This window comes from Aythya ferina (assembly GCF_964211825.1).
Source record: "Aythya ferina genome assembly, chromosome: 19".
Classification (NCBI taxonomy): domain Eukaryota; kingdom Metazoa; phylum Chordata; class Aves; order Anseriformes; family Anatidae; genus Aythya; species Aythya ferina.
In genome coordinates this window covers 9,883,102-9,899,297 of record NC_140309.1, presented here as the reverse complement: position 1 = coordinate 9,899,297, position 16,196 = coordinate 9,883,102, and the positions used below count along the sequence as shown (strand labels likewise).

Sequence of the window (16,196 nt, the reverse complement as noted above, 5' to 3'; positions counted from 1 at the left end):
TGGGTGCTGCCCGTAGGATTTCTGCCTCCATCTGCCTGTTTCCGGGCACCTGTGTGCAGCACCAGGCACGGGGACCTGCTGAGCTGCTCTTGTAATGGAACTCATCTGGAACAGGCTGGAAACAAGAGAGCCAGGGAGATCCTTTTGGCTTCCCCAGCAGCCCAGCAGAGCTCTTTGTGCCCGTTCGGAACCACCTGAACTGAAGCACTGCTCTCAGTCTCACCGGAGCTTAGCATGGATTTTAGAGGCGAAGGCACCACAGACAGGTCTGCTCACAGCACCCATCGCAGAGAGGTGATCCTGGCGTTACGTGAGTGCCACTGGGTGAGGTGAGCTCCAGCAGGGTGCAGCTGTGTCTGGCAAGAGAGATGACTCCTGGAAGTGCCGTAGGTACGCACACGATGGACAAGCTCCCTCCATCACTCAGTGGAATTGCTGTGTTTCAATATTTAGGGATCACCCTCCCCCTGTGCTCTCTCCTGCTAAAGCAAAATGCCCAAACACATCAGCGTTACCACTGCTTTACCAATGCTGGAGTGTAAATTGTTTGCAAGCTGAAGGTACCGTTTCTTAACAACCAAATTTTGCCGCCTCCAGGCCTTTAAGAACTTGCACATGGCCAAGAAGAATAAGATAGCAACATGGAAGAAACATTTTAGTACTTGAAAATTTTATTTTCTCAAATGAGCACCAACACATATTGTAAATATGACAAACAATACGCCTCCCTCTAATACTGAAGAACTATATACAATGTACAAATACATGAAAAGGTGAAAACCAATTATTTGAAAACAATTGCATTTATTACTGAAGCAAATGACCTGAAGAAATATGCCAAAAATAAAATTAAAATAAGATCAAAGAAATAAAAGTATACACAATCTGTAAACACAAGAGCATCAATAGACAGGCTGGTATTGGAAATATTCTCCTTTAGTTTTGTCAGTGGGGAAAGCATTCCCATTTCCTTACGAGAAACAAAACAAAGGATACATACAGTTCGTAACTATGAGAATAGCTTATTTGTGATTTTACCACACACAATGCCATTCTGCTTGCATTTAAATATGTTGATTTCTTTTTTTTGAGTTCAGTATGATTTTATTCCCCTCTTCTGCTTATTCTTTTTGAACATGATTCTTCCAAACCTATGCCTAACGCTATTGTTTCTGAGCATTGAACTTCTGAGGCCTCTCACCTGGTGAGAAGAGCTCCTTCCCACTGAGCTGAGCTCCGGTTCTTGCACATCTGCTTGCCCCCCGGTGCCTGGGGTCATCTGCTCACCCAGAACTGGTTCACACCGAAGCACGATGCTCCTCCCGAAACAAGGAAGTGCAGTGAAATGCATGATTAATACGCTCACATACCAGTTAGAAAAATGCATACAGAGAAAATTCTCACATGATCATCACAAGAACAACAAATTTCAGTTGCAGGTTGTTGGATTTTTTCTGTATATTTTTAAATCGTGTGCACCAAAACCAGAGAATCAGAGAGCGTGCAACAGTTATTCAGCACTGAAAACAGCTCCTTGCTCAGCAAAACACAGTCCAGTGGTTGTGCTGTTGGTCCACTTCAGGATAAACAAGAGACCCAATGAATTAAAAACAAAGAGCGGGGAGCAGGGGGGAGGTCAAAGACAGAAAGGAAAACAACAACAAAAAAGAACTTTACTGCCAGAGAGGTAAACTTTTTACTCTAATTTGTTGTGTAGCAGCCTGGTTTAAAAACAAACAAACACACAAACAAAAAACCCCAAAGAAAACCAGGATCCGTGTCCAAAGACTTCATGTTTTAGTTTAAAAACAATGACTCATCAGAAATCTCCACCCTCCATCCCTGCCGCCTCCAAGCGAGTGGAAGCAGCGATTTGGAGCCTGCAGCTTATATCCACTCCTGTTTTCTAACGCCTCGGGGTCTACTTCACTCCAGCCAATACTGGTGCAAGGGGAGATCCGCGACACCGACAGGAAGGGATTTCGGCACGCGAGCGACTCCGGACGCTGGTGCCAGGAGCCAGGCCCCATCCTGCCCGTGGCAGCAGGAGCTGAGCCCTGCCACGTCCAGGGGGAAACGGGATCGACTCAAGAGGACATCTACTGTGATTTTTGTTTCCCTTTCGACAATGTTTTCCAACAAATACAGAAGGAAACAGTATCATCTATAAACAACAAACAAAGTGCTCTCAGGGAGGGGCTCTGAGAAAACAGCACCAAATATATTATTTTTTTAAAAAAATTAAATATTATTTACAAAAGTATATCTCACAAGATAATGTGTTTTTTTTTTTTTCTTTTTTTTTTTTTTTTTCTGTTTTGTATATATTATCATCTGAATATTTATTACAGGGACCAGGATTTCACGCCAGATAATCCACCAGAGCACAAGAAATTTAAAACTGACTGAAGTCTGAGCTTTGGGGTAGCCTGGGGTGATGTAAACTCGAGGGCGCTCGCAGCTTGCCAGAGACGGGGCTGCCACGTGGATTGGGGCAGAAGTGGCTGCTCCGGGGGTTTTCGGAGCCCCAGGGAGCAGCACCACCAGTGCTCGGTGCCCAAAGAGGTGATTTCTGTGGCCACATCTCCAGCTCGGAGACAAAAGTCCCACCCTGATGTACCCAGATGGGAAGGACCTGGCTACAGCTGGCTCACACGCCAGGGGGATGCAGACAGCGAGGGTCTTTGGTTATGCTCTGAACACGCAGCTCTACAAGGCAGCGATTTGGGCCGTGCTGTGACACCCACCAGCACACAGACCTCACCGTCCCGCTGCTCACCAGTGCCCTGCATCGTCTTGTGTCTACCTCAGCACGTGGCAGGGGATGAGCAGCCCAGGAAGGACTTCACAGCTGGTGGACGCACAGCAGAGAACAAGCCTCAAACGAGCCTCGCAGGCCAGTTTTTTCTTATCTCCCTGGAAAGTCGGACTAGAGATAACTCTGCGCCGTATGTGCTCACAGGCACACAGGTTTTTTCACATCAGGACTTGAGGCCAGATTCTCAGCAACTGTAAATCTGTGGATGCTGATGAGACAAAGTCAATTAAAAGCAGATTAAGATCTTGCCATATTCAAGCTGAGACCGGTTGCCATTAAAAGTGTAACCCCTGTGAACAGTTCAAAACAGCCTGATCTGGTTTAACATCATCCTTTCTTGTCCCAAATATAGGGACAAAAACATTTCTAGCTGGGATCTTTGCTATAGGTGATCACTATCGCCTACGTGTTTTCGTTTTTATGTTTTTATCAACATAAAATCAAGAGCTTGGGCATGGTTTTGTTGTTTTTTTTTTCAACCTCATATTAACAATTTGGGGTTATCTCTTACTTCTCCCAGGTACAAACAGACCCCTTTAAACGCTGTGTGTCTGGGGGAACCAAGAGCTCTTCAAAGAATACAAATTACTTCTCGCTAGCCCAGACCCAATAAATTGTCCAGGATCAATCACCAAAGGACAGCAAAATGGGATCAGGCCAGTGCCAGTGTCACCACGCAAGTGGGCACTGCACAGGTTTTGATTTTTCCAAGATTTTTGTCACTTACGGGAACATGGATGATGGAAGCAGAGACGATCAGAAATGAAAGCTGAAGCTACACAGCCACAACAGAAAGGCCAAAGGCCCACAAAGCGAGCTACTTCCACCCACTGCAGGAGCTGCAGCCAACCTCCGCTGCCTTCCCTCGGCGAGCTGTAACAACGCCCTGCCACAAGGTTCATGGGAACAAACAGCCTCTGCTTCAATGGGCCCTTGGGTTTGGGCTTCAGCACAAGGATCTGATGTGTGAAGTTGGATCCCGATCCCAAGCAGCATCTCTGTTCACATCCCCTTTGTTTAACAGCGAGTTATTTTGTGGCCAGCCCCTCCGCCCTGATCCCCAGCTCAGAGATCCTGGGGGTGGGGGCAAGCGACAGGAGATTACAGCGCTGGAGCTTGGGTTTCGTAAGGAGTTACAAACCCCCACACAATACTCTTTCCTTCTGGATTAAGAAAGATTTCCCCCCAGTGGATTAACCTACTTGAAAGAATTCCACAAACAAAAAGGAAATTCACTCAGAGAGATAAAACTAATTCAGTTAAATAGTCTTGAGTTATGCACCAGATACTGGCTGGACTGTTGCAGAGCAAACTTCACATTGGCTTATGCCTAACGCAGCTCCCCTCTCGCACACGATGCTCCTTCCCCACCAGCCACCTCGGGAAGGTCCACACTGATTAATAGGAAAAAAAAAATAAAACAAGAAGGGCTTGTCCCTTGCAGTTACCACATCCACATCCACCCCTCCCATTTAAACTCCACGCACAGACAACTCCAGGGGGCAGATATTTGAGTTCTTTTTTCTTTCCCATCTCCCCTGTACCTCCAACAGGCTTCTGGGAGTGGGAAAAGGGGGGAAGGTTTTTGGGGGGGATACCTCATGGCTTGAAATATCCACCTGTGCAATACTGCTACAACTGTCAGGGTCCTCTGCTCCCTCCTCTCTCCACTCTCACATCATTTCTCTGACAGGCTCCAAGAGCAGAGCCGATGGCTGGGGCCTGGGATTTAAGAAGAAGATACTCATAGCAGCATTTTCCTGCTTGCATTTGTGAACCACTGGTAAAAGACCTCCAAGGAGGTTCAGCGGAGGCTCAGAAGTCAAGGGGTACCCTGCCTTACTACGTTTGTCCCCATCCTCCCCTACCTAATTTCTTCTTTCTTGCCTAGCATGCACCTTTTTTTTTTTTTTCCTGTTGTATTTTCTGAGCTGCAGTTCCAGCCTCCCTATGCCTGAAGTGGTTTTCTCCTCCTCTCTGAAGGGCTCAAGAGTCAGGATTTGGTTTCTCCAGCTGTGAGGGTGCTCCCACAGCCGTGCTCGGTTGGGATGTTTGGCCTACCTCCTCTGCAACAGAGAGGAAAAGGAGAGGCGGGGAACCTCTCCAGCCTTCCTCCCCCCAACAACGAGTTCATGAACGGCAAACAAAACACAGATCCACAAGTAGCCTGCAGAGGGTAACTGCTCAGGACTTGTGCTCAGCCGGCTTAGACCAAAGCTCCCTCGGCGGAGCAGCGGTTTTACGATTCGGAGAGAACGCAGCCGTGAGGTATTTTTCTGTCCATTTAGACAAGTAGATAGTTTCAAGCCTTGGTTAACCAGGACTTAAAGGAGAAGTTACAGCTTCGCTCCCGATGACTTCCCTGTGGGCCCACTCCCCACCCCCTATCACCTCCTCCTGCCCAAAACTCAGGTCTTCCTCCCGCACCGAGACCTGCTGCTAGCCTGCCACCACAGAGCCAACTTCAGTTTGTACGTAAGCATTCGTCAACATGGAATGGCTGTCGGGCATTCGGTGCATTCTCTTAGCCAACGCCAGAACAGAGAGAGAAGCAGCCAGGGTCAACTCACAAACAGATACAAAGCAAAGAGACAGAGAGACAGAAATTTAGAGGCCAGTCACCAATAAAGATGGAGAAGGGTGTGAAGATGCTCCCAGATTGCAGAGCCTCTAAATGCATGGAACCAAGCGTTCAGTCACTCTCTCACTCTTGGATATAATGTTCGGTTGGATGGCATTCTCTTACACGCTGGTAGGGCTGGGCTCTTCCCATTCAATCCCAGCCGTTATCCTTGATCATGTGAGCTAGTTCAATGATGTATTTGCCTTCTTTATACTTCTGGCTGCTTTCAAAAGCGTGTTCCTAAAAAAAGGAGAAAGAAAGAGATCGATATGGAAGGTAAAGTCACGGTTACAGATCCCAGGATGCTGGTGCAATCCTAGCCTGGTAGGGAGACTTGTCCACTGGGTGAAGGTCAGGCTGCGGGACCCCCTGGGGGCATTGATGAAAATTCCTTTGGGAAGAATTTTAAACCTGCACTCTGGCTACCTTCAGAGCCTGAAAAAAGGCACTGGCACCATGCAAATGTGTAGCTTTCTGCAGGCTAACAGCAACCGCTCCTTCAACTATTAAAACCTGCCTCTCTCTAGGGTGAGCTGAGGGTTTATTAGTGCTTGTTGGAAATGCTGAGCTCCCCTGATGAAACCTGCTGTAAAGGCACCACCATTGGGAACAAGCCAACGGGACTCCACTGATGCCTTTCAGTTGCCCCCTCCAAGGCAGTTCAGCTCTGCTCAGGCGTGCTGCTTGCGTGCCTGGAACACATCAGCGAGGCTGTGATTCTGCTGCAGGAGAGACCTGAGCTCACCGCTCCGTTTATGAAATTCCGTGTTTTGTTCCACAATAAACTCCATTTACATACTTAGTGTCCTTCTCCATTTGTGAGATCCATGCTGTGCTTCTGCACGGATTCCTACTGCATCAATTTTTGATGCTGTACTTTTTATAGCCTTTTAACTGGCTTTTAAAGAGTATTTCTGTCCAGAGACCACAGACACAATAAATGTTTTGTTTAGATACTGCTCAAAATGTTTTGACAAACAAGTACGCTGCGTGCCTCCTGAAGCAGAAATGAGAACGTAGCACAAGGCTTTATTTGAAGGTAATTGAATTTATAGAGAGCAAGAGACAGCAAACAGATCAAGTCGTGTTCAATAGCATTTCCAGTGGGAAGGACACAGGACCAGCGCTGGATGGATCACTCCATTATTCTGAGAGGGTCTGGGAAAAAAAGACAACATGAACCACAAAACTGACTGAATTTTATGTTGTGTGTCACCAAGGGACACCCACCAAAACCAAGCCTGCAGTTCCTGCTCTTAGTAAGGCAACACAATAGCTGCAGAGAGCTCATGCTCTAAATGGAGAAAACAAACAAAGGACAGGAGTGAAAATGGGAATGTGGAAAGGACAAGAAGATGTGGCTGCAGCCCAGGATCCACATTTCTGGTTCCCAAGTCAACGTTTGTTCCCCAGGACACGTTATGCCACACGCACACCTTCACAAAGGGCTGGAGGGAAGACAGTCCCAGGAAAACCAAACCGTACTGATACTCACATATTTCCAACCCAGTGTGGTTTTGCAGTTTTCACAGTAAATGTCTGCAACCGCATGTAATCCTGTTAATAACACCCGCTCCTCTGCGGGGCCACAGCCCACGTTAACTCTGGAAGAAAGGAGAGAAGCTCTCTGTTAGTGCATCTTCCACTGCACGTCACTACAACGAAGCTGACGGCAACTTTACTGCAGTATTTGGGAACGTAAGCAGGAAATTGAGAATACCGAGTCCCGCAGCTGCTCCCAAACAAAGACCTCTTGCAGCTCCAGATCAGAATGAAAAGGTAAAATGGAGTTTTTGTTCAACTGAAAATTCTACAAAGTTATGAAAGGAAGATTAATAACGCAGTAGTAAATTGAGCTAATGATGCACTTGAGAAAGATTTTCATTTTCAAATTGCTAAAATTGTAACGTTTACTTTCCCAAATGGAACTTGGGGAAATGGAACTGAAATCAGCACTTCTTCTGAAAGACATCCCAGCAGTGATCGTACCCAAACGATTTTCAGTGACTGGGAAAATTATAGTCAGTTTTTATGCTAGCTCTAAAATTCACATTCAGATATTACATACTCTCTGCATTTATAAAACCTGGGCTCTTCGGCTCAACTGTGTTCTCTAAGAAGAGAATGAGTCATGTTAGCTCTAATTCCTCAATCTGATGATGAAAAAACCACCTCTTCCTAGCTGCTTATCTGAAACTTGAACATAAAATCAAACATGAATCAGTGCTGTTTCTTGCCTCCTTCTCCAACCACTTCCAGCAAGCTCCCAAATCTTAGAGGTTTCCTAAAACAACGGTTTTCTGTACGTCTTCACGAGGGTTTTCTTAAATCCACCCCGAGAGACGCGGAGGTGACCCCATGGAGCGGTACTCACACTGAATTGAAGAGGTACGCTCGTCCTTGGCTTCCTTGGAAGGACTGAAAGGCAAGAAAACAAAATTCAGCCAGCTGCCAGGACTAAGGCTAAAGCAGGAGCTACTCTCAGCAGCTGCATTAATGACCTCAGGCGGTCAGGGCCTGAAACCCACGTCGGTACGGGCTTCAGGATGGGAACCCCGAGAGCCAAACGAGAGCCGGCTGGCAGAGGGCTTGCCCTGAGCATGGAAATGGAACGGCTGCAGCATTTACAGCGCTGTGCAAGCCCTGCGTGCTTTCAAGTTAAGAAGTCAAGCTTTTTGCCCTCTTACACGCCAGCAATGTCTACGTTCCCCCTTCCAGTTCCATTTACAAATTTCACACTCCTGCCTCATCCTTACCCAGCGCGGCCTCGCTGCCAAATATCAATTTCACCCTCTTCCAAACAACAGCACGCTCACGTTTTCAGTTTGAAGCACTGCCGTGGGGCTCGATGGCAGGCGAGGTACCCTTAGGAAGACTGTGAGTGTGCACTGAACCCCGCTGCGAGATCGGGATCCACCCCAACTGAGGCAGCATCCTAAGGAACACCTCGTCACTGGGGCAGGAATTCAGTAGGACACGTCTTGAGCACGTCTGTGTAATTACACGCATTAAAGCAGCTCCCTTTAACCCTCCTGCAGTGCCCAGACTGTGCTGCTGGGGGGAACAGCACAGGGCTGAGCCCCCCCAGGGCAGGAGAAAGGGACCAGGCAGGGCCCTGCCCTGCTACAGAGCAAACAGGGCAACAGCGGGGGCACCGGCACTGCCCGCTGCAGGAGGGGGCCGAGCCTGGAAGGAGGGGATGTGGGGGGCACGGGGGGAGGCACCGGGGGTAGAATGAAAGCAGATGGAGCCTGCTCGCCATCCAGGCCTCCCCAGTAAATCCTTTTCCATAAACACCAAAGGGACTGCGCCTGCCAGTAACAACAACCATGGGAGCGAAGCTTTTCTTGGTACAGAAATAGGATTTTCCATTACTGCTGCACAAAGGCCTGTCTTCAATAAACAACAAAACCAAACCCAGCAGCTTTGTGTCTGGGGCTCCCTGGATGCTCCCAGGGGGCAGCAGCATCCGTGCCCTTCCCTCCAGCTCAAGCCAGGGCTTTTGGGCACCTAAGGGCGGTCACAGCACAACAAAAAAATCACACTGGTTATCTGCTGCCCCAGCAGGACTTCTCAACACGCCACTGCTCAGCTTTCAGAGCTGCTGCCTGCCTCAATACCCACCCTGCAGCCAGCTGAGGGTTTGGCAAATCACAAAAAAGAAGCGAGGAAGGTCTGGCAGCCACCTCAGCTTCACTAACGCATCTGCTGTCCGCAGGCCCCAGCTGACAGCATCTTGGTAAACACAGCACAGGCAGGGTGTACCTCGGTGGTGTACCCTCAGCGTTTTCTGGAGGTGTTCCTTCTCTGCTGGGACTCCAGAAAAACCGGCACATGCTGCAATGGGCGCTTTGAAACCAGGAGGAACAGATCCCTTTTTACACGAGCAAATGTCCTTTTACGCTGTTGTTTTTTTGGTTTTGTCTCAAAGATGCACACAGGAAGATTTCCACAGCACCTCTGTGTTCCCTGAGCAGTGACAGCCAGCAGCAGCCCTGCCTCCTGTGCCCTGTGTTTTATTTGTGCATTGTTTTTGATGCACAGAGGTGCACGCGCGCATTCAAATACCGACTTCAGACTCTCTGAAGCAGCAGCTCCTGGCACCACTTTCCAGCTGAAAGAAACGGAAAGCATTTTTTTGTTGTTTCCCGCTGAAAGCCCAAGCACATATTTTTCTCTGCACTGCTGGTGCTGAATGCCTGGCTGGAAACACAGCGGTACATGCCAGCAACAAGACTCCCTCCCCATCCTCCCTGAGCCTTCTCAAACACAATGCAAGCTTCGGGGATGCGCCACACACAGCAGCTTACTCCTCCCGAGTGCTCGCACTCAAACCTCTTCCTGCTCCTCCATGAGGAGCTGCAGGGCTGGAGGAGCACTGCTCTGAGCACCCAGGTGGGAACCACGAGCCTGGAGCCAGCCATTTGGCTGCGGATCCTCCCCTGCCAAGCTGCATCTCCTTACGGCAGAAGCTGCACGTTAAGGTGCCTTTGGTGGCTGCTGTGGATGAACAAGCTCCTACCACCCAATTTATTTACTCAGAGCCCCTCAGCCATGCTGGTTGCATACAGGATCTGTGAAAGCACACCTCTGAGCCTTGTGTTCCTGCTTCTGGAGACGCAGAGGGGGGGCTGAGCCCCACGCGCCGTCCCCGTTCCCCCAGTACCTGCAGCTCCCCATTCAGCCTGCGGCCCACTCAGCAGTTCCACGGAGCGAGCAGATGACAGGATTAATATCCCAAGTCTTTGTGATGGCATTCGACAATAGGCCGAACACAAAAAGAGCTGGCTGGAATCATCTGGAAAAGCAGGCAGCCGCTGCCAGGACGAAATGGCTCCGCACTGATGTTCCTCTGCAGAACGCTGCCGCTTACCTACATCCAGCTGGCAGCCTCTTACCAGGGTAATAAAACAAAAATGAAACAGCAACTGGTCCCAGAGAGGGAAGAAGGAACGCAGCGTGCCCCTCCGAGCTGCACTGGTGAGAGCTACAAATAATCCTCGCTGCGAGAACACCAACGGGGACCGAGAGCCTGGAGGCTCTGCCCGGGCTCAGCAGCAGTTGGCACGTCCTGGGCGATGCCAACAGCACCAGGAAAGGTACAGCCATCCAAACCCCTCGGTTAAGGGCCATCCCTGTGCTCGGGATGTCCCCATCGGGGCACAGCAACCCCTGAGCAACATCACCAGCTCCCGGGCTTCAGAGTCCCTGACGTCTGGGCAATCAGTCCATGCAAGGATGCATCCAGAGCTCTGTTACCGCTTCCTTCCCACCTCGGTGTATGACTCGGTCCTGCTGCTTTAGACCTTGAACTTCTGAGCACGACATTTCTGTTCTCATAAAACACAGTTTGAACATGGGGAGGAGACCTTTGGGTACACCCAAAGCACGACGGCAGCTCACCCAGAACGCAGGCGAGTCTGCTACGAAGACGTGCTCCAAACCACAGGCTCTCGGAGCACGAGGAAATAAGGGTGGGAAACTCAGCAAAGCTCCAACACCAAGGAAACTGCGGTCTTTAAACCTGGCAATTCCTGTTTACGTTGTCAGGATTAAAAAAAAAGCAACACAGCTGGGTCTTAAACCATGTTGGGTGCTGCAGAACACGGCGCAGGCACCGGCTGCTGCAGCGCTCGGCCACACAGCGGGCACAGGGCGATGTCGTGCCCCAAACCACCAGCAGACAACCTTCCTCGCATGTCTCCCACTCTCTCCGGCACTTAATCCCAATTCCTGTCAGCTGCTACCCCAAGTAAAATGATTCTGATTTAAAAAAAAAAAGTCTTGCAGCGTGTTTATAGCAACCACCACGCCCAGCAGCAGCACACCCGATGGTATTTCCCAGAGGAGCACGAGCTCAATTCGTCGGTCCCTGTACCCACGCAGGCTCCAGAGCTCCTCGGGGGTCGGTAATTCCTGCTGTCCCCAGGGAAGGGGCAGTCAATGATCAGATTTAAGCGAGCTCATCTTGCTCTGATTATGCCAGCTATGACCTGCGCCAAGGGAACTGTTTCCACTGCTCCACCCGGGCGCAGACGTGCCCTTCCCCTGCTCCAGCTGCCTTTCCAAGCTTTAATTGAGCTCTAACACGGGTCCTTAATGCTATGGAAAGCCCAACGTCGATACGGAATTAGCAGACCCAACTCATCTCTGAAGTAATTCAATTAGTTCAGCACGGCCTTATCCACCGTCAGCCCGCGCGGTATGATGGATGAGTGCGGAGCGGCGAGCTCACCGTGGCGTGTCCTAGGAGCAGCCACGTCCCAGCAGCTTCGTGCTGTGCCCTGGGTTCTGCAGGCTGGAAGAAGGAAACTGCTGCACAGCCTGGGCAGCGTGCTGGAGCCGCTGACCAGCGACTGAAGAACCTCATGCCCCGGCCCTGCTGTTGTGGCAGCTTTCTGAAATTCCTGCAGCGTGCACAGGAGAGCCTCGACCCGCCGGCAGCGCAGGAACCGCTCCGTGCTGCGAAGCCGATCGCATCCAGCGCAGACGTGGTCCTGAGCAGTGCATGCACACCGCCTGCTTCTCCAGAAACGATCCTCCACGAAGAAGAAAACCAGAAGAAGAGGGGACCGTGCCATCACCACCAGCTGAAGCCTCGGTCAGACCTCCTCCAGGCCCTCCGCTGTGCTTTGAAGCCGTGCTACGCCAGCCTCCCCATCCTCACAATGCTCTGCACAGCTTCACCTTCAGGCAAATCTAAGCAGCAAACCTATTTTTTGGGGTGTGATTCTCTCATCTTTCCGTGTTTCTAGGAGATGGAGCTAAGAAAAGCCAGCGCTGCTCACCAGACGCCCAGCAGCACCGAGAACTGCAGGAGAAGGCTTGGAGCAGCTCTGCAGTGCTACGGCCACAGCCCCAGAGCTGCTCGAGAAGCTGGAACCCCCCCAGCACCCTGCAGACACCCTCTGCCACGAAACGTCACCGTGCTGCCCATGGGAAGAGCTCTCCAACACACGTCAGCACGCCACGAAGGTGACAGCAGTGCTCCAGCGGGGCTGCCTTGCTCCCAGGCAGGCTGTGCGAGGTGATTTAAGTGGGTGAGGATTCAGGAGCACGTTCCCAGTTATTAATTCATGTGTCAGCCCGACCGTCCATTATTACCAGGGGGAGAGCAAGAGACTTCGTTCAAAGGGAAATTTTCCATTGAAGCTGCAGAGGAAAGGAGAGATCCCTTCTGGGGCTTTGCGGTAACGAAAACCAGGATTTAAGGAAAGACAAATGGCCAGGTTTGAGTTTTTTCCTCAAGTACAACGCCAATTTAAGCCATCAGTCTGCTAAGCTAAAGCCTGAACAAAGTTCTGCGAGGCATTTCAAGATTCAGAGAAGTATTTGCAAACTCCTCTGTCCCCTCCTGCCTCCAACACGCCTGGCAGGCTCCCCTGCAGCCCCTGACTCAGCTCAGACACAAGCTGCTACGGCCCAGAGGTATCGTGAGCCCTCTCTGTGCCTCCTGGATTCTGCTTTTATTTATTTTTAAATGTGTTTCTAGCCCACAGACTTCAAAGTGCAATTTCAAAATGTGAATGCTAAAGGCACAAACAACAGAAGGCAAATAAAAAGTACACTGAATTTATTACTTCTATAAAACTTAGCCTTTTGTGCGTTCTCATGCAGTTTTTGATGGCCTCTGCTTGCTGCTGCAGCACTTCAAAACTTGACTTCAGAATGGAAAGCGATGGGAATACTTTCTGCTTCCTTTCCCACAGTGTTTGCTTTTATATTTAGGGGAGCACACAGAACCAGAGCAGCTTCAGGAGAGAGATGTCCCTCTCTGCAACCCGAGCAGGGGTTATAGATGTGGGAGAAGAAGCACGCGCAGCCCCATGAGAGCGGGGAGCAATTGCTCCTTCTCTGCTCTCGAGCTCCCCTCTGCAAAGGGAAAGCTCTGGCACTGCAGTCCCCAGCGACAGCCATCGAACGCAACCCTTCACGTTTTGGTACGTAGGAAGTGCAACAGGGAGAGCAGAACTTTATTATTCGCTGGGGAAAAAAAATACAGAAGATGAAAACGAAGCCCAGCTTTCTCTTTCTGGATACAGAAAGATGAAAAATGGTTTCATTCTGGAGCATCTACACTTGCTAGGGCGGGAGCTGTAACTCCCTGCGGCAGGTTGGTGCTGGCTCCATCACCCAACAACCAAGTCATTTGGAGAAGGAGCAGCAGGGAGGAAGCAATGCCCATTTTTTCCCCACATTAATTATTGCTACTGCGTGGGTTTTAGAGCTAAGCACACGACAGAGCTGGGATGGAAGATGGAAACTGCTAATGCAACACTTAATTAGGAGCGTAACGGCGACCGCCCTGTCTCAGTGGATCCCTGCGTCCCATTAATGCAGCTGCTGAGCTCACGCTGGCTTCTCAGCAAGAGCCACATCTGCAGGGGGACACGCAGGGCAGCAGCTCCTTGCTCCCCCAGGCCAGATCTGCTGCTGTGCAGATGAGCAGACGCACACCTCACTGCTGGGAAGGCTCACCTGGATGGAGTTACCTTCCCATCAATCCACCCCCTGCACTCACGTGCGGTTGGGTCCCAGCTCAGACCTGCCAGGCCTTCCTGGACACCTCAGCTGTGACCTGTGTGGGCCTGCTAAAACTTCCTCCTCTTCCAATTCCAAGGGCCGACAACCAAAAACGGCCAAGGAAGCCGGGAAGGCTCAGACCTGATCAACTCCGTGCTCCAGTCGTTCAGGATCTGCAGCAGATGCAGCAAAAGCCCTGGTGATTCAATGTCCTTCGGCCCTGGCAGCTCCCTGGGTAACAAATGGGAACAATATTTTATTTATGCTCAGGTCATCAATTTTAAGGGAGAGGAAGAGGGAGAGTTATTTCCATAAAGTGATGGATTTGAAAATCCATTTTTATCCTCCCTGACAGGGAATTCTAAACCATTTTGAATTATTACCTTTTTCCCTTTTTTTGTTTTTCCTGGGACCAGAATGAAGTATTTTAGAAATCACATAGCAATTAATTGCTGCATAAACACAATTATACAAGGAGGTACAAATTTCCTTGGGCTCTTTCTGCTAAACAACCACATCCTGACTAAATAAGAGGCCCGATCCTGGCTGCCCTCAGATCCCACGAAGGCCGGCAGGAACTGAGCGAGCACCGTGCCTCGTAGGATAAACCTCAGAGGAGGCAATTACCCAGGACAGAAAGATCTCATTCAGGTGGCTGCACTACGGAACAGGTACTACAAATAGTCCTTATGCAGCTCAGATTTCATACTCCAACTTTTTCCAGCAAAAGGCACTTCGGTTTCTTCTCTGTCTTTCCCATAAAGGCTTCCCAGAGCTGCTGAGCCCCGGGGCCCTGCTCCAGCTCAGGCCAGCAGCCTGTGACCTGTCCGTGATGGTCTCCTGGGGAGGAACTTGGGTGCCAGAGCTCATCTCTGCCCTGTTGGGTCAGACACTGAAGGAAAAGGCTCCCATTTAACATCTCTGCTATCACATTGTTCTACTGAGAACTAGAGTTTAATTTTAAGCTTCGTGGAAATCAAGAACGATGAGGTGCCTTACTAAAAGTTCATCACAGCAGCAAAATTGGGAAGCTAAAAAAGGCCAAAAACCCCTCCTTGAACCCTAGCGATACTTGCAGCTAAGAACAAAGCTCCAAATAATATCTGAAAGACGATTCATTATGGAACAAGAGCTGAAAAACAGGATGCAAAAGCCACTGGACAGCTGCTAGAGATGTGCGTAAAATTGATAAAGCCGGTGCCTAAGGAGCTAATAGCAAAATAAATGAGCAGAAGCTGAGTGTGCAGTGCTGAGCCAGTAAGACTAATGCAATTACGAAATGCATACGCTGTGAAGATATTACTGCTGCATACTGCTGAGGCTGGAACAATGAGACCAGCCCTGTTTCCATTCCTAAAAGGATGTCGAAACGCTAGAAATGTCGAAAAGAACCACAAGAATGATACAGAACTGGAAAAAATAACATCTTACCGTGACAGACAAAACTGAATCCGTTTAGCTTATCAGAAAAGTGATCAGGAGTGCCCTTGGTTACCGTACACCATTAACTTCCCCAGCAAGAAATAGTAGGGACCAGAGATCTATTAGAAAAATAAAAAAGAATGACCACCAACTGGAAGCGCAAGCCAGACAAATCTAAATCCAGTGTCGCCAATTTTTAGTAGTAAGGATGAGTAACCACTGGAAAAAGTGACCGAGGGGAGCAGTGAATTTTCCTTCCTGAAGCCTTCAAACCAAGACTAACTGCTTTTTCTGCGAGACATGCTGCAAGCCTGACGAAATTCACTGGCCCATGCTCTAGGAGAGGTCAGACGTGATAGCTCCTCCTGGACTTAGGGGTTCATTAGTGTGAAGCCGGGAGCTTAAATTCACATTTGGGAAGAAACAAGACCTGCTTTAAAAGCAAGAAGAAACACAAAACGGTAAGAACTTCACCCCTGAGAAGAGAATACCTTATCCCCCTGTTCAGTTTTTCCCCTATGACAGAAACGTAGGATTTTCACTTGACTCGTCTTGGCCACGCACCAAGTACCTCTTTTTCCATTAAAGCAGTTTCCAAACAGCCACATCCCAATTTTAGGTTAGTCCTTTAGCTTGTGTGCCTGCCCCCCTTCCCTCCCCAGCAAGTAACTTCATGTCTTCAAGGTGAACTGACGTAAAACACGGGCTTGGCAGCACTGCTGAATGGTTCTTGAGAGGCGAGGTAGTGGGAACACGCGCTGACTTCTTCAAATACTCAAAGGGGGAAAGAAAAAAGAAAAGCCCAGCAAC

The 16,196-nt window shown here is 49.5% G+C and overlaps 1 protein-coding gene across 2 annotated transcripts in view; it reads right to left on the bottom strand.

Annotated features, from left to right (window-relative positions):
• Positions 1-653: 653 nt before the first annotated feature.
• The window catches only part of YPEL2 (yippee like 2), a 30,589-nt gene continuing 15,046 nt past the window's right edge, over positions 654-16,196 (bottom strand). For both annotated transcript variants that reach the window (XM_084493466.1, XM_084493467.1), the window contains exons 3-5: positions 7,816-7,859; positions 6,937-7,045; positions 654-5,681 (exon numbers count right to left, since the gene is read on the bottom strand). In XM_084493466.1, the coding sequence (XP_084349592.1) occupies positions 5,592-5,681; positions 6,937-7,045; positions 7,816-7,859 (243 nt within the window). In that variant the 3' untranslated portion in view covers positions 654-5,591. The remainder of the gene's footprint in view (positions 5,682-6,936; positions 7,046-7,815; positions 7,860-16,196) is intronic.